Below are 18,755 nucleotides of genomic sequence, written 5' to 3'. Positions count from 1 at the left end.
TCTTATTCTCACACCCAAATTAGGCTGCCCCAAATAATAGATTACATGATTACCATGTGTATCAGTCAGGGGTTTCCAGAGAAATAGAACCATAGGAGATAGATAGATAGATAGATAGATAGATAGATAGATAGATAGGTATTTTTTCTATATGTAGGATATATATCATCTGTATGGGGCGGGAGAGATTTATTGTAAGGAATTTCCTTGCACGATAGTGGGGGCTGGCATATCTGAAATCTGTAGGATGGTTGGCAGGCTGGAGATTCTGGCAGGAGGGGCTGGTGCAGTCTTGCATCAGAAGGTAGTAGGCAAGCAGAATTCTTCCTTACATGAGGGACTTGTTTTTTCTCCTAAGATCTTGACCTGATGGATGAGACATACCCACAGGATGAAGGGTAATCTGCTTTATCAGAGTTTGCTTAATCGCATCTAAAAAATGTATTCATGGCAACATGTAGACTGGTGTTTGACCAAAATAATGGGCACTGTGGACTAGCCAAGTTGACACATAAAATAAACCATCACGCCAGGAATTCCTAGTCCTTGAGCGAACATGAGATTCTTGCCTCATCTCGCAATGGAGGAATACAGGTCCCACCTTGGAGATGTAAACCCAGAACATGGCCCCATATGTCTCTGTTAGGAGCTCTTCTCTACTCCTACAGGCTTCTCTTTGGCTATCATGAGTATTGATGGTAAAAAGGATTGCCCTATAATAATGCTCCTTGAATTTTCATGTGGATACCAATTATCAAAATAAGGATTCAGATTCAGAGGGTCTGGAGTGGGGCTCAGGATTATTCATTTCTAAGACACTAATTCTGCTGATATTCTGTGAACCACACTGCAAGTACTGAGACCCTAGAGCTCAAGGAATCTATTGGAAGAACAAGACTGGTGGAAGATGGACTGAGTTTAATGACCTTTTCTCCAAAGGCCAGCCAGTCCATGGAGACCTCAGTCCATGGGAACCCCTAGATTTTAGAATCTTCTCCATAAAATGCCTCTTCCCAAGAAGATTGAGGGAATAATACCTGATTTTTCTATGGAACTAAGCTGTGGAGAAGTACACATCAGAAAGCACCGTAAACTGAAGATAGTGGATTCTCATTCACAGATAGCTTCATTTGAGGCTAGAATGGACTGTGAAACCAGAAGGGATCTTTCTCCCACCAGACTTTTCCATCCTAATTTTGGTCCCTGTCAGAAGTGTCACATGCCTTGATCTCACTTTGGACTCTGCTACTTACTAGCCATGTGACCTTCAGACAGGGAAAAGAAACCAGCATCCTTCGAGCATGTCCTTATGCCAGGTACAACGCTGGGAAGTTTCATATTTTATCATCATGGCAACAATGCTGGGGAATAATTGGCATTATTTCATATGAGGACATGGAGGCTTAACAAATACAGTTAATAAAGGTTCAAAGCTGAGAATTAAAACCAGGGTTGTTTTGGACCAATGCCTACTGTGTTCCAGGACTCTGTTTCCCCATCTGTTATTAAGGCAGGGTAAGGGTTTCTGCCTGCCTCCCAACATGATGTGAAAAGCAGATGTGACGGTGGGTCTCAATCATTTGTATGCACTTCAGATGGTCACAGAAGTGTATTGTTTGCCGTATTTCAAGGGTTGTCATTTCAGGAGAAATGTTAGCCTCTTAGCAGTGATTTGAGAGATCAGATGATCAAGTTATTTTTGTGTTTTGGTTTTGTTTTGTTTTCTGTCTGGGACTGGCACACAGAGATGTGTAGAGCTACCAAAAGGCCTTGACTTGGCTACCTTGGGGGGAATAAATGATTCCAGATTTCATTGTTTCCAGCAGGGGCAACTCATAAAACCCTTATGCTCGTGTTTTCTGATCCTCAATTTTCAGATTAAGGAGAAGCATTCATATTGCACATATTGCACATAAACGTCTGCAGTATAAAAGAATAAAATCAATCTGTGATAATAAAATGAAATGAATCACTATGATCCAAACAAGGCTTTATTTGAACCCAAATGGCTGAATACGGTAATAGATATCTGGACTGATCGATGGCGACTGACTTTGTTTCTGCAGCCATGGACTGGGATCCTTATCTCTGAGTCAGAGTAGAGAGATGTTACATTCTCTTCTAGGCTACTGGCTTGAGTGGGCACTGGTCCATTCCCAGTGGCCCCTGGTCAGGAAAGGATGAGACGGTCGAGGGCCATGGCCTCCAGCCATCTGTGGTTTCCAGATCATTCCCAGGTAACTGGCTTTTCTCTCCACCTAGCTTGCCGATGATCAGGGCCTCGTCCTGATGACCACGGTCGCCATGCCTGTGTTTAGTAAGCAGAACGAAACCGTGAGTACAGCGGCTGTGCTCCTGCTTGATGCTAAGAGGGTTGCTATCTCAGATACCCTCTGACTCAAGCCCTGGTGACCTTTCTTTATTTGTGTTAAGGATAGGGGATATATCATTTGTCCTCACTTTTAATCAAGAATAGATGAGAGGAATTCTGGCAGGTGTCATGTTACGGGATGCAACACTTTTCCTGAAGTTAAGTGAACAATGACCAGAGGAAGGAAAAACCCGGAGAGAATCGAATGACCCCTCCCCGATTTATAGTGACCAGCCTTGTGTTGGTTTCCTTGGGCTGTGGTAACAGAGGGCCACAAACGGGTGGCTTATAACAATAGAAATTCATTCTCATCATTCTGGATTCTAGAAGCCCCAAATCAAGGCGTCGCTAGGGCAGCGTTTCCTTGGAAGGCTCTAAAGGAAGATCCTTCCAGCGCCTGGATATTCCTTTGTTTGTGGAAGCTCTGCCTACATCTCCATGTGATCTCCTCTCGTGGGTCTCTCCGTCCTCTTATAAGGACACCAGTCACTGGATACAGGGCTCATCCTAAATCCAGGATGATTTAACCTCAGAGCAATGACACCCTATTTCTAGAAAGGGTCAAATTCTGAGGTTCCAGGTGGACTTGAACTGGGGGGAAAGAATAGACAGTACCAATGTGTCTCTTCTTCCAGAAGGTCTTTCTGACCTGGACAGTTTCAATGCATCACACTGACTTTGGAAACGAGGACCCGTCCTGGGGGCCTGTTCCTTCACCTTGGTCCTTGGTGCCAATACACAGCTACAAATGTGAGGGTTATTATCTCTTTCCTCTGGGCACCAGATGGCAGTGTAAATTGAGAAAGTGGTTAACATGCTAAGTCTTTCCTGTAGAAAGCTCCCCTAAAATAAACTGGTTAATGGTCACAGTCCTTAGTTGCTGAAACTTTTGTGCTACTTCACATTAATTTTGAATTTTCAGGAGCGAGAAGAGATGGCTATTAGGGCATCCTGGTATAGGCGTGTATTGAGAAGTATGGTAATGAGTGTTTGGCCTGAGAAGCTACCATTTCTTGTCTAGCAATATGGAGGGGGGGGGGTAGAAGAGGGGCCTTGTAGAGATCTGGGTTAATCCTTGATTTCTAGAAGCTTACAGAAGGTACTAGACAGTGATCTATGGTGTGTGGCTTCTCACTAGGTTCTATTCCTTCTACCAAAGTAACTTACTATTGTTGTTATTGCTTAATGTTTGCTTTCCAACAGAGATCAAAGGGCATTCTTCTGGGTGTGGTTGGCACAGATGTCCCAGTGAAAGAGCTTCTGAAGACCATCCCCAAATACAAGGTAATGCATCACCTAATTCATAGTCAAGGGCCAAGTGTCCAAGATAATTTCACAACCTGCCATAGTGGTAATGAAACATGAAATAAGAGGCCCCTCTACTCTCTTTCTGGTAGGCTTTTTTTTTTTTTTGTAAGAACAGTAACCGTTCACGCATATCGGATTAGGTCTACACATGCTACCCAGGTTTGTGTGGATCCATGGAAGTCTATATGTTTATATGGGTCTACACGGGTCCTACACCTCTGATGGTCCTCTAAACCAGTTCTAACTCACCCTAATCTGAGACCCCTCTAAAATATGTTACTTCTTAGCAGGAACCCAATGGGGCACGAAGGAAAATGGTCTCTGATGCTTTTGCGTACGCATACCCTCTATCCTGGAAGGCGATGGTGTACATGCAAATTAATGCTCTTAATGCTAACTTAAAATCCATGGCACTAAGAAAATTATAAGTTTCTTTTTCTTGACTCTGGGGGTAACTAAGGGAGTGGAGTAGGTAATTTTGGAGCAAAGAGGACACAGCAAACCTTGGTGAGCCACTGCTTTGGGAGTGCAGACCAGCATAAGAGCATTGTAAGGCATGGGCAGTGGAGAAGGAGCTCAGATGGAAGGGACTCAGGATTGGGGTGGAAATGCCAGAACTCCACTCCACATGAGAGGCCAGCCCTGCATTGGGATGAGGGTGTGGGCCATGCTTGCCCCTTTGTCCGGCCCACACTGCACTTCCCAGCACTCTATTACAGGCACTATTTCTTCAGTTTACTTAGTGCTTCTACATTTGGGAACAGAGGGCCTCTCATGGGCCGTCACAGTGCCACCCTCAGCTAGACCTACCCCTGTCTCCATGACAGGCCTCCCAGCTCCATCCAGAGTGACCTCCCAGCCATCTGCAAACCAGAGTCTGCTCTGTCTGGGGCAGGCCAGCACGGCACAAGCACCCACCCATAGCTGGTGGACGGCACTGCCACCTGGGCTGATTACAGAGGGCGGGCAGTCACCAAGAAGGTGACTAGTGGCAGTAGCCATCTCGGGGTCCCTGAGGATGACACCAACTGTTGCTTATGTTCCCTGGCTGCTCCAGGTATATTGCTGTGGTTAAATCAGCACGTTAGTGAAATCAGAGCAATAGACCTACCAAGGGCCTGGTTTCCAATACAGCCAGGCTCCACACCCCACTTCCTGTACAACAGTGTTTTCCTAATTCAGCCTTTGCTTGCCACTATCAAGTGGCATTGCCCTGTCCTTAAACCTCCTGCATGGGTACTGAGCAACACGGGTACTTTTTCATTAAGTGGACTTGCTGATTTTCTTAATGAGTTCCTCTGACCCCAGCCTGAACAGTCACGTGTGAAGTCATAAGTTGAGATGTGATCATTATATTTTTCTGATACACAAGTGAGCCAGGGACTGACATGACCTTTGAAAAAGATGGCCCAGACAGTCCTTGAACCCCATATAGAAAATTCTCACTTGTTCTCTGGCGGCAGTTCTATAGAGAAGCAAATGTAAAGGTGCTGAGACGAAAGTCCCCTCAAGCCCCACCACAGCCATGCGTTTGGAACTGCCCAAGAGCTATCTCAGTGTGTGCACAGGCGTGGGAGTGCAGGAGGGGACAGAACGGCCCCACTCCCAGTCCTGAGAGGCGTCCCTTGGACCGACACGGTTCCCCTAACTGCACGAGGATGGAAACCACACCCGTCCCCTCTTCCCCAGCACCAAGCAGACTGGCTTGCCTGTCTCTACTTTGGCCCACTCGTAGATTTGCAAGAGCTCCCTTTGCCCCAGTATGGGGGAGGCAAGCTCCTTTGGGCCAGGAGTCTGAGATTGCTAACTGGCTAACAGTCCCCCTTCCTTACCACCTTCTTCTGACATGCTGAGCTTCTCACTAGGGTCCATTCCTAGCCTAGCCACACTTGTGAGGGGCCCAGAGATCTTCTTGGACCTCAGTAGGAGGAAGGCAGTGGTTAGTGCTCTGGAGACAGATACACTGGGGTCCCAGCACCATCCCTGAGGAGTTCTGGGTGGACATGTCTCTCAAATCCTTAGTTCTTCTGTCCAGTGTTAACAATACAACCTGTTCATAGACTTGCGTGAAGCATTGACGATTATTGTTAACTAGGAACAATGGTAACACAGTGGTCAAGGTGATGGGAATGACTCCTGGCCTCCTGGCCCTGTTTCATGTGGGATGCTGCCAGCATAGTGCTGTTCATATCTTTCCCATGCCAGGTTCAGGCAACTATGGGCTTCACATCCATTGGACCTTTGCTAAAATGGAATGCCAACAAAACGATGGTTTAACTGAATGACGAGCTGAGCATACTCTGGGATCCTCTGCCACTTTTAACAGTGGGGTTTTCTAAGAATTTTAAAAGACCTGAGGAAAAGTTTATGATACGAGGTCATGTGCTGTAGGCAGTTGACAACAAGGACAGCCTTACCTTTTGACAGAGGGTCAGGATAAGAGCAAGCCAATGGCTCAGCCAGTCACCAGGCATCGCAGTAAACTCTTGTCCCAGAAAATCAGCTGAGCAGATGACTGCAGCCAAAATGATCATGTCATCCCTCAGAGGGTTGGATGCAAAGTGAGATATGCATAAAATGGCTGTTTAAAACACCATTTGTGGTACCAGGCAGGGAGTCTCATGGTATAATATTAGTAGATAACATTTGCCAAGTACTCAGCACTGTCCAAAGTGCATTACCCACACCAAATGCCCCTCAGATGAGTGCAGTGCTGTTGTATCCATTCTTCTCATAAGGAAACTCGGGTTCATAGGGCTTCTGTTCACAGAGCTCGGGCCACCTGAGCAGGAAGTGGTGAATGTGATTTGAACCAGGTCTGTGTCACTCCTAGACCCATGCGCTTCGGGCAGATCTAAGCCATTCATGTAATACTTCGTGATTTGTTGCCTTGTTCATATACCATCTACACCATTATTTACAGAACAGTCCATTTGTACATCAACTCAAAACTTTCCTCACTTAAGTAAATTGTAAAGGGAAATACCATTTGCAAAGAACAAAGTGTCATTGGCCAATATTAAAGAATTGTAAGAAAAAGAAAATAGGGGCGCCTGGGTGGCTCAATCGGTTGAGTGTCTGACTTTGGCTCAGGTCATGATCTCATGGTTCTTGGGCTCGAGCCCCACATTGGGCTCTGTGCTGACAGCTCAGAGCCTGGAACCTCCTTCGGATTCTGTGTCTCCTCTCTCTACCCCTCCTCTGCCTGTGCTCTGTCTCTCTCTGTCCCTCAAAAATGAATAAATGTTACAAAAATTTTTTTAATTAAAAAATAGTATTAAATGATTGCTTGATAATATAGGGTTCTGAACTTGAGATCTGTTCTTTCTCTTTTAAGATAGTATGAAAGGCAAGTGTTAAAGATATACTAAGTGGCAACTCTCTTTGATAAATTGGAATGATGGAAGAAATTTTGAAAGGGCTGGCTCTCACTAGTGATCCTGGCCTAGTAAGTTCCATACCAGCTCTACATGCCACATAAAATAAATAACCCACACTCTGGGTTTTGTTTTGTTTTTAAGAAAGCAAAGTCGTGCATGGGAAGATGACAGGCAGCTGAGGAGTGAGGACCATGGGTATTGTTCAGTCTGGGACGATGGATGCCCCTGCCTCACTCCTGCCTTCTGGGTTCCTCTCAGCATGGACACCAGCACCATGGCCACCATGCATAAGCCCATGTCCCGTGCTCCCCCAGACTGGAGGGTCTGACTCTTTCCAGCACTTTCTGTCTTGTCCTTGGCACCTGCTCCATTCCTAGAAGAGGAAACTTCTTTGAACAAGGAAGTCATGTCTGTTCCCATATGCTGATGCCATTTAGCTCATAAAATTAGAAAGTCACCTTCATAACAAGAGGAAATGAACTCTGAGATAAAATCAGGTGTTCAGGCTCACAAAAGGGGGCCTCCTTAGCAAAAGAACACTCCTGCTTGGCTTTACTGAGATGACAAAGGCCCTTTGTCCTCCTGCCACCCTGGGCCACTGATGACCAGCTTCATCCACCACCAAAGTTTTTATGGTTGGAGTTAGGTTTCCAGAGGCATGATAGGACGGCTGGTTGATCAAAACCCACATAATCAAGTGTTGAAAACTGTGTAGCTCCCCCAGAGACAGAAAGCCACAGGAATGAGGGAGGGATTTGAGGCGCTGAAAGATAGTGGACCTTACTTTTATTGAAACCCCAAAACCCAGATGCCCAGAATTTATGGCTCAGTGTTTAAGGAAGGGCATCCCACCTTTACAGAATGTTTGCAAACATTTCTTACACCTCTTTTTTTTTATTTTTTAAGGTTTATGTATTTACTTTGAGACAGACAGAAAAAGCACGAGTGGGAGAGGGGCAGAGAAAGGGACAGAGAGAGGATCCCAAGCAGGCTTCATGCTGCCAGTGCAGAGCCTGACACAGCGCTCAAACTCACAAAACCGCGAGATCGTGACCTGAGCCGAAGTCAGATGCTTAACTGACTAAACCACCCAGGTGCCCCCTGACATCTCTTATGTCATATGAGAAGATGTAGAAACTCAAGTACAGGGCCACTGCTTGATAGATGCCCAACAATCAAGACAGTATGAACATAATAGGTAATAATGATGACCCCGTGCCTCAATTTCTCCTCACAGTTTCCTCTACCAGGCAATGTGCTGAGCTCTTTATAGCATCATCTCCCTTCTAATAGGTAGACCTTGCCATTACCCCCCCTTTTATAGCTAAAGAAACTGAGGCACATAAAGCTTAAGTAGCTTGCCAAGTCTCACAGCTAGCAAGCCGTGATTTTAGCCACATTGCCCTAAAACCATTAGGAACAATAAAGGGCAGTAATAATAGCAGTAGTTGAAATGATAGTTAAAATACTAAAAATAATATAATAGTTGGAATAAAATAAGACAATAAAACATTCATTGAGCCTTTCACTGTGTGTTTGGTATGGTAAAAGGGCTTTATATGCACTATTCCCATTGAATCCTTACTATCGTTCCCTGAAGTGGGAACCACTTGGCCCCATTGTTAGTTGAGGATACTTACAATAACTTTCTCAACATAACTCAGCTAATTAAAGATAAATGAAATGAAATAGAACAATAGATTAGAGGAAGATCAGCTACAGAACATTAACCACAGGGCCTGAAATACAGGTACTTCTATTTCACTCCTATTTCCCAGCCTGACCCCTGGGAACGGGAGACACAGGTACGACATGCCTTAACATAGGTTGTCCCTTCTCTGGTTCCCACAAAGAGCCTTGGGAAAAGGAGGTACGTCAGCCAGGGACAGCCACAGCCGAACAGCTTCTCTCATCCAAGAGAGGAGAGCTCCAGGGAGCAGAGTGTGGCTCACACCTTTTCCTCCTGATTAACACCTTGTAAAGATGAGTCAGCTCTTGGCTCTTGGGGTTTTCCCAGAAGATAGAATTCTTTCTTTTCCCTTAGCTTCATAGATTTTCCCACAAGCAATCAGACTTCCTGTAATTTTTATTAAGAATTCCAGACACCCCAGCAATAACTTCCAGACACCACAGCCTCTGTTAACATAATGAGCCATTTTATAATTGGGTTCACTTCATTAGCCCAAAGTCTGTGCACTTGGAAGGGAAGCACCTCGCTCCCTGGGGTGCTGACCCACGAGGCTCCTGGCCTCCAGGAGAGCATGTTTCAGGACGAGGGCCCTTTGGCAGCCCCACGTACTGGAAGGCCTTGTGTCTGATTCGTTCCTACTACTCTCTGGGACTGCACATGAGAACGGACAGGAAGACTAGTTCTATTTCAGAGGAGACAAAAACTAGAGATTTCATCGGGATACTGATGCGTGGCCAGCAACAAAGCTTGGACATTGTCTTAACTATAAGCTTTTGGTTTTCTGAGAAGTTTATCCACAGAATGTGTTTTGAGGCTTACCTAGGATTTCTTTTCTTACATCTCCATTAGGTTATAGCCACATGCCACCCACCTGAGAAGGATTTTCACCAGATAGTTTCTGAATGTCAGGAAGACTTTCTCAGGTACAGCCTTGCAAAGGACTGAACTGCACCTGCCATGGCACATCAGCTTCCCCTTTTCAGCTCATTTTTATTATCTACTTTAGTTCAAACTTTAAAGATGAACTAGACGTTTCGGTAAAGCGCTAAATGTCTTAAATACATGTGAACCTCAACTCGAGCACCTGCCATGTGCCAGATGTTATGCTAGGGGCTGTAGAAGTCCAGGATGAGTGAGATGGTCCATCCCCACAAAGGGCCCATCATAATGGGGGTCGGGGGACTGCCTTTAGAACAAGGCAGAGGAGAGAAAGAACCAGCTAGGGGCTGAGAGGCAAAAAAGGCTGGTGTCCCATATTCATGCATTAGGATGAAGGGAGTAATGGGGAGATTCTCAGGGTTTATGGAAACATGGTATGGAAAGGAGGGTACAATGGGGAGAATCAGGAGAGACTTCTTATAGGACATGATCCTGATGCTGGGCTTACAGCGTGGGTGAGCATTAGCTGGGGGAGATGGGAAGGACAGGTGCTCTGGACAGCTGGCATGTACGAGCAAAGGTGTGGGTGGAAGAGAAAACTGTCAGTGCCATGCGCCCTAAGAGGCAATGAGTAGAAGGAGGTAAAGATGGGTACTTAGGTAGGGGCCCGGCCCCAAGAGGTCCTTAGTGGGTTTTACACAGGGGAGCTACAGGGTCGGCGTTACTTTTGACTTTGAGCAGTCTGGAGCATGGCTTTGTTGGGGCCTCTGTTTGAGGCAGGAAGAACAGTTAGGACCATTGTGGAAGTCTGTCACATTAAACCTACATGGATGGTGGGGTAGGGAAGCAGCCCTGAATATGAGTAATTTCTACAAGAAAAATTAGTGATTACTTGGATCAAGAAGTTGGGGATGAAAGAAATAAAGAAGTCTAAGGCTGATGCTCCAGTTTCTAACTTAGGAGTCCAGGTGGATGGGTGGTGCCCCCACAGAGAGGAGCAGAAAAGAACACCGTGTTGGGCTGGGTGACTCTGAGGTACTTGGGGGATGTCCAGGTAGAGATGCCCAACACACAGTTGGACACTTGGATCTGCCAGTGGGGAGAGAGCTAAAGCAGACAAGGGGCCCTGGGGTTGGAAACTTGTGGCGAAAAGAGTGCTTGAGGGTGGACAGAGGATGAGGATCCTATGAAAAGGAGGATAGCTGGGTGTATGGGGCGAGGAATACAGAGTGTCGGGAGGGAGTGTGGTCAGTTCCTACAACTGGGAAGATTCAAGAGAGCTTTCTCTAGGGCATGGCCAGCAGTCGGGAGGCCACTGGCTACGGTAGAGAAGGGAGTTCTGTTCTGGTGGCATCTCGGTGGGAGGCATGGGCACCGCAAAGGCAGATTCCGGTAAGTGGGCACCCATGGGCGAGGAGGAGGCAGAGAGAGCAGCTGGTTGATGGGGGAGGGCCCTGGGTGAGAAGGTCGGCTCTGTGTGATCTGTGCTCCAGTCGGTTCCCTTCATTGTTTCCTGGTTTCTCCTTTTCCTCTTTCTCCTTTCCCTGCTCCTCATCCCTCCATCCCAACCACCAGTTTGGCCACATGGTTTGACCTTGGCCGTCATGGAACCTGTATTCAGGTAGGGAGGCAGGAGTTAAATAATCAAAGGTCTTGCTTGACGGATGTCTTGATTCCTTACGATCAGCCTCACAAATAATTATTGTAATTTTGATTAATACTATCCGAGAAAAGTAAAGAGCGTTAAGAGAGCACATACAAGGAGTTCTACCTTCTTCTGAGTATCACCTCTTACAAGCAAACCGAGAACTAAAGTAATGTACGTTAGAAGGCACTGAATGTATTAGTGGACTATAAAATACCACTTGTTTGGTCGAATTTTGAATTTGAATTTCCCATCAAATACCACTTTTGCCTTTAAATGGAAAAAGTCAAACTCTCTGAGTCCTTTTTGACCCCTTCAGTCTGTATTACACTGAGACATAATAATGGTAATTAATGCAGTGTTGACTGTGTCTGACATTTTTCCAAGAGACAAGATGAAAGGGACAATATACATCTCAAAGGGTAGGAAATCTCTGGTTTATCTTTCACAGCATAATGAAATATACTTTATCATTAAAGTCTTGTAGAATCTTATTAAGACTTGCTGTGCAAGGTAACTCCAGGAGAAAATGTCTGTTGCCCTTGACTACCACGTGCATATTTGCTTTATGTAATGCAAGGGAAACTTTTAATCGTCGGTGTTAAATTCTCTGAAGTTAATTCCACATCACCTTGACGTTAAGCTAACAAGCAGACAGGGTCATTCCTGGTTTGTAAACTGTGTTGTCTGGATCGTTTAATAGTATCATATTCAAGAATGTGAGCGGCAGAGAATTTGAAAGAAAGGTAACAATGAGTGCTCAGAACTATGAAATAACTTGTTGGAAAAAAAAATAGAGGATATTTTTTCCTCTCTCCTTTCACTGCTCTGGCAAAAGTGGGCTACGTTTTCTTTCTTCAGAGAGAGAGATCAGTATGGGTTTTATGCCAGGGGCCATTTTAATACATGAATGATTTGTAGGTAAATTTATTGTAGCCAATGGGTTCAGTCAACTGTGTAATAGAAATATTGTCAAAAAGCCGGGATTATTATTTAAATAAGTGCAGTGTTAAATTTGATTACATACTTTTTAAAGCTAATAAAACATTTCATTGCTCTCAAACTATTTCTCATAGTCCCATTTGGTCAGAAAACATAAATTAAGTGAGGCTCTGCATAGAAAATTACCCAGGCTTTGTGTCGATGGAAGCATGCATGGAAAAGCTTGGCAGCCTCGAAACTTAAAGACGAAAGGATGTAAAAGGAGTTGGCAGGCTCCTGGATAGGCTGGTGGGGACACTTTCTCCCTGAAGATTTATGGAAGAGGACTCCCTCGGGGCATGCTTGAGGTGGCCCCATGGGTGTTGACTTGTAGCAAGTCGAGATGTGCATCAGATGGGGCCTCCTCTTTCCTTTCCTTATCAAGAGGTGGAAGACACCCAGGCTGATAAAACTCTGTTTGCTTCGACAGAGGGTCCTACCAGAAACGTCAGCTACTTTCTGTACAAAAAAAAAAAAAAAAAAGGAGTTATTTTTGTTTTAAATAAATCAAAGTAAGGCCTTTGGATGCCAACATGAGGATATGACATTTTAAATTGTGCTATTTGCTGAGCTTATCCTGTGACAGGTCTTCATTTCTACCAAATGTCAAGGATCAGCGCCTTGCATTCATTTTAATGAAATATTGTGCTGATAAGGGTTATGAATGCCAAGTTTAAGCTGTAAATTACTAAATGCCGGGCTGCTTTATGCTTTGTGAATTCACCAGGGAGCCAGCTAATGAAGGTTTCTTTCTCACTTCTTACAGTTAGGGATTCACGGTTATGCCTTTGCGATCACAAATAATGGATATATCCTGACGCATCCAGAACTCAGACCACTGGTAAGAGAAGTACCTATTTCTGTGTTTCTCCTCTTATGATTTTAAAAGATTTTCTTCAGTTCTGCAGTGATGACACTTTGCAGTGGTGTTTACCTTAAAAGTTCAATTTATAGCACGGTCTCCTAAAGGTTGTTTTAATAGGTTATAACTAGTTTTTTTTGACGCATAATACATTAGTAATGTAGGATAAATATATTTATGATCATTCTTTTATAAATAAATAAATAAATAAATAAATAAATAAATAAATGCATTTATTTATTTATTTCACACCTGCCAACACATGGAAAAAGTTTTAACTCTGGACAGCCCAAACCCCATCATAATGGATCCCTTTATATAACAAATGTTCCCTCTCACTCCAACCAGATGCACTTACTGCACGTTACATTGGACACAACAAATTAGACCCAGGATCCCTAGAAATTCATTACGGTGGGATTTGCCCCCAAATCACATGGCCTAAGCTCAGTGCCTCCTGTGTTGAAGGTATTCAACAATACCTTTTTTGTTTAATTGGAGCAGTTGAGATTTTCTCCCATTCCCCGCCTAAGCCATATCCAGTAGCATTGTTTGGTGACCTGATGTGTGAACCGTTTGCTTTCTGAAGTGAGTGAGGTCTGACCTCATCCAGCACAGCCCATGGTGTCGTTGTCCACCCTAATCCCCGGGGAGAGGCTGCCTGGAGCATTGTGTTGAGGAGGAGTCCGAAGGGCAGCCAGGCTCATCTGGTGGGAGGCCCCAGTCCATTGGCAGTAGCCCCTGTGGATTCTGGAGGGGCAGTGGCAAAGAGTGTGTTTGTTGTCCCTGGACCAGATGCAACGTGATGAAAGGGCAACCCTTTGGGTTTGAGTGTGTTTAGCTAATTTTACAAAAGATGTAAAATCATAAAAGGCAATATTGTAAACTCTGCTTTTGAAAGATAAGAAGGTGTAGGTGGTTTTCTCCAGCAACATACACATGCATTTGCTCGCACCCAGCCACTGCACACGTCCTTTTTTTCTTTCATTGTGCTCAGCAGATAAGCGGCACTGCCTGCCATGCAAATGTTTGTCAGTGCAGCATCACAGGGATCGGTTTGTTTCTCGCGTGGATCATTGTCTGGAAAGAGCTCATATTTGAACGGCATCATCATCCAACTTTGCTCTAATCTCCCTGGTATTAATGGAGTTCTGGCCATATCATGTGGATCCCATATGCATGCTTTAAGATGGGATTTATGGTAATAAGTTCAGTAATTAAATATGATTTCAACAAACTTTTTATCAGAAAAGGATTAACTGGTCAGCTAATTCCAAATGGAACTCAGAATTACTGAAAAGTCTGATTGGGAAACTTACTAATTTAAGGATATTTAAAATATAGCTAAGTCTAAAATGCTTTGCCCGTTACCCATTTCCAAGCCACTCAGGGCTGTCTGTTGGGGTGGTAGGAGTTACGTGTTTGTGGTTGAGTATGGGCTCCTCGTGCTTATTTATTCCAATTGGAGTGGGGCAGAGTCAATAAAACAATCAAACCTGGATCCTCTGCCAGTGAATGAATTGGCTTCCTATTTATCAGCTTTCTAAAAAGGGGTGAAATGGAACCAGACGTCAGAAGTCACCAAGGTAACTTCTCTCTCTCTGCAGCAATGGCAATGAGCAGCTCCCATAAGCACAGTTGACTCACAATGCCTTCCTGGTCTTTTATATCCCCTGGTCATGCAGCAAACAGTTTGCCTGCAAATAGTACATCTGATGCACTTTCCAGAGCTGTGGCCACTGAGAAGGCAGCCAAAACGCTCTTAGAAACGCAGGGCAACCAGTCAGCACTGATCAGCCCGTGACAGTGCAAATGCTCACAGATACAAATCATTTCTGTTCTTGTCACTGCTGAGACACTGTATTGAATGGTTTCACCAGAAGTGATAGCCAAGGTCAAGTTCCCATAAGCAGGATGGCCCAAGCAAATGCCCCAGCATCTCACTTGTGAAAATCCAAACCAGATGAATGGTTTTGCAACTGATCCATGATGAGAACATAAGGAATGGCCAAGCCATTTATCTATCTCTGACCCTGAGGCCCTGGGATACTTAGAAGAGGTTTGGAGTAATGCCAGCCGTTGAGGATTATCTGAACTCATCCATCTGAATGTGATCGATTAGTGGATGTTGACTCTGCCTCGAGTTTTGCATTTTCTTCCTGGGCAAAAGACGGCAGTGAAGTGGGAGGAACTCAAATTTAGCAACTCTCAGGTTCCCCTTGACTCTTGTCCTGCTACATCCTAGCTGTGTGTTTTGGACTAAGTCACACAGCCTCTCTGAGCTTCATCTTCTCTTGTAATCCTGCCATAACCATAATGTATGTATCACAGCTTTGTTGTCAGAGTAAATGGGATAATGCATGCAAAAGCCTTGGGTGACAAAGCTGGCCCTGGGACATGGTAGGGACAGTGATGGTTATACCCACATCCTATTTATATTATATGGGCTCTGTCGATCTGTGCTCAGCTCCTAGAAAGATTGGGAGAATGCGGTGGTGGTGGTTGCTTAGGAGGATCTAAAGGACCCTTTTTGATTATTCAGTTGTTTCAGACTGTCATGAGAAACATTGGCGAGGGATGGCGCGCGCGCGCACACGCGCACACACACACACACACACACACACACACACACACACACTCTGTTTTCAAGGCCAGCTCCGGAAGGCAGGTAGACAACAATCTTACTATGAGGTTCTCTGTGAGCCCTACCAGGTGAGGAGACTAAAGTTCGTGGTTGTTGTTTGTTTTTAAAGTAGCAGTAAAAATAATACCAGGACCTGTGGTAAGTGCAGAATGAGAGCTAAGCTAGCTGGGCATCCGTCTGCATGGATGGGATGCCACTGGCTCTGGCATGAACAAGTGACCTGTCCGTCTCAGTTTTGTTTACCCCAACAAAGGAAGCAGAAAGCTTTCTCCCACCTTCTCTCTAAGCACCAGCCCACTCAGCACAAAGTAGGGACTCTGGACAGAGCCACTGTTCGTTGCCACTTATTTTGGGTCCTTCTGAAAAACGTAACTTGTGAGCTTGCCTTGGAAACCTGCTATCTGCACCAGGCCATACATCTGCCCTGCTCAGACTGCTCCCGCATGGCCAAGGACAGCCAGCTGCCAGCAGCCACCCTGGCTAGCTGGGGCAGGGAACAGACTCGTCTCTCCCCAGCCCAGCCACATAATCGAATCCTTATTCATTCTCCGTGATTCTGGCCAAGGCTGCCAGATTAGCACGGTGGGTGTGAGCGTGGGGTTGTGGCCAGCACAGGAGGATGGCGCAAGCTCACTTAAAATAACTCCGATTCCCTCTCCATCTGCCACGGGGGCTGTTTCTGCCCCTGTAGCCAGAGGAAAGAAGTGGGTTTCTCTGAAGCACAATACCAATATTTTTCTAATTTGTCCAATAAAATCTTCCCCTTGAACTTAATGCTCGGCTTGATTTTATCCAGTATTTTCTTTAATCTTGTGTGAGTTGGGTGTGAATCATGAAGCGTCTCCAAAAACAGCTCAGATATAGGAGCCTTCACTCAGCAGACTTGCTTTGGTTTAATTGGCAAAACTGCTAAAATAATACTTTCCTGTTGATAACTGGGCTCTCCCTGGTCTTTCTCCAAGTGTTTCTCAGCCACTCTAACCTTGCTACCACCTTGTGATTTCTGATAGCCTGGCATTCACGCAACAGACGTTATCTGCTGCCAGGTGTGCTGGGTCCCGTGTGGCAGTGGGGGCTGCTGTGTCTGTCTTCAGGTCCCTCTGGGTGGGGAGTGGGCCAACACCACAGCAAGACGGACTCAAGTTAGACCTTGGGGAATGCTGTTTGAGTAGTTCTTAGACATCTGGAAGTTTTTTTCTGGATCTTTACCACTCTTTAACATTCAGGTTAAAAATATTTTCAAAGCAGAGTTGCTGTTAGATTTCGTTTTTTTGGGGCACCTGGGTGGGCTCAAATCGGTTGAGCATCTGACTTCGGCGCAGGTCATGATCTCATGGTTTGTGGGTTTATGCCCCTTGTTGGGCTCTGTGCTAACAGCTCAGAGCCTGGAGCCTGCTTCATATTCTGTGTCTCCCTCTCTCTCTGCCCCTCTCCTGCTCTCTGTCTCTCTCCGTCTCTCTCTTTCAAAAATAAATAAACATTAGATTTAGTTTTCTTGTGCTTTATTTTCCAAATATTTGTGGATTTTTTTAAATGTGGAACCCTGACTATATCTCTTTTTCTCTTGCCCAACAGGGCATTGAGGGGAATAAAATTGAGAAGGTGCCGCCTTTGACATGACCTGATTTTTGTTGAGATTTTAGCAATCCATCTGCCCCTACATTTTAGACGAAAGGGTCAACTGAGTTGATTTCCTTCCCCAAGGAGGCCTGGAATGTGGACCTGGTCAAACCACCAAAAGAACACAAATAAGGCTCCTTTCCAGCAGCCACAGCACAGGCAGGGCTCCACAGAGAAGCCTGGGGCACACAAAATTTAGGACTCCTTTCCACGGAGACCATGTTGACATCTGCCAAAAGCTGTTTGCTCTGGGTCTGTGAGCCCAGGAGAAGGGGAAGGATGCTAGAGCGTTTCTATTCTGTAAGAAAATTTGCCAATCGCATCAGCCACTAGGTGTTGTGGTGGGTGGGACGGGAGGTGGGAATGACGGAGAGAAACCCTCAGCCGTTCCTTCGGTGTTTGCAGGCATCCACTAAGTTCTAGGCCCGAGCAAGCTGCTTGGGGTGGTTACAAAGACATGTCCCGCCTCCAGGAACTCAAAAATCTAAAAGGATGGATAAGATTGTATACTCTGGGTGGGTGAGTAACTATAGACACTCCTAGGAAAAAGTGCATTCTTGTGTGTTTGTTATCGTTGTTGTTGGGTTTTAGTGGGTTTTTCTAACATTCGTTGATGTCTATTATTGTTCTAGTAAGTGTTCTATATGTGTTAAAGCTTTCAATCATTAATTAATTTGATAGGAAACTGAGGAGTAGGTGCTGTGGAAAGGCCCAGAGGCTCACAGGGAGGGTGTCTGTGGGGACGATCCTGGGCAGGTGTATAGAGAAGGCAGCCTGGAGTCAGACTGCAGATAACTGTATGTGCCAGGCTGAGGAGCTCCAGTTCTCTGTGGGGAAGGCAGATATCCCCATGTGACAGACAGGAAGCTGAGGCCCCAATGATAAAGTGGTAAGGTGACTAGAAAGTTCCAGAACCAGGAGCCCTAGCCCAGATCAAGTCACATGTGCTGAATTCTCCATTGGTTGGATCTTTAGGAAATGGGAGACGGAGCGGTTGGAAGGTGGCAGTGACCAGGAGGCCACATGGATAAATAACATGTTCATCTTTGGACGATTATAGTTAGAATCTGTCTAGACTGGAACTGTCTAGTAAAAATATAATGCAAGCCACAAACAGAAGCTTCTTATGGAATTTGAAAATTTCCAGTGGCCACATCTAAAAAAAGCACAAGAGAAACAGGTGAAAGTAAGTTTAAGAACATGTTTTAGTCAGCCCGATATATCTGAAATCTTATAGTTTCCATAGATAACCCATAAAAAATTATTAAGGTTTTATTTTCCATTGTTTTTCATGCTAGTGTTTGAAATCTGATGTGTATTGTACACTCTCAGAGCATCTCATGTAGACGAGCCACATTTCAGGTGCTCCAGAGCC

At 45.1% G+C, this 18,755-nt stretch overlaps 1 protein-coding gene across 7 annotated transcripts in view; it reads left to right on the top strand.

Annotated features, from left to right (window-relative positions):
- Positions 1–18,755, top strand: part of CACNA2D3 (calcium voltage-gated channel auxiliary subunit alpha2delta 3) — a 1,033,852-nt gene that overhangs the window by 813,049 nt on the left and 202,048 nt on the right. For 5 of the 7 annotated variants that reach the window (XM_053220354.1, XM_053220357.1, XM_053220352.1 and 2 more), the window contains 3 exons: positions 2,263–2,334; positions 3,575–3,655; positions 13,021–13,095. The exons of 1 other annotated variant lie outside the window; for it this stretch is intronic. In XM_053220354.1, the coding sequence (XP_053076329.1) occupies positions 2,263–2,334; positions 3,575–3,655; positions 13,021–13,095 (228 nt within the window). The remainder of the gene's footprint in view (positions 1–2,262; positions 2,335–3,574; positions 3,656–13,020; positions 13,096–18,755) is intronic. One more of the 7 variants, XM_053220353.1, reaches the window with a different exon arrangement.

The sequence above is a fragment of the Acinonyx jubatus genome, chromosome A2, assembly GCF_027475565.1.
Source record: "Acinonyx jubatus isolate Ajub_Pintada_27869175 chromosome A2, VMU_Ajub_asm_v1.0, whole genome shotgun sequence".
Taxonomy (NCBI): Eukaryota; Metazoa; Chordata; class Mammalia; order Carnivora; family Felidae; genus Acinonyx; species Acinonyx jubatus.
The sequence above is the reverse complement of the archived record's forward strand: the minus strand, read 5'-3'. Positions and strand labels throughout refer to the sequence as shown.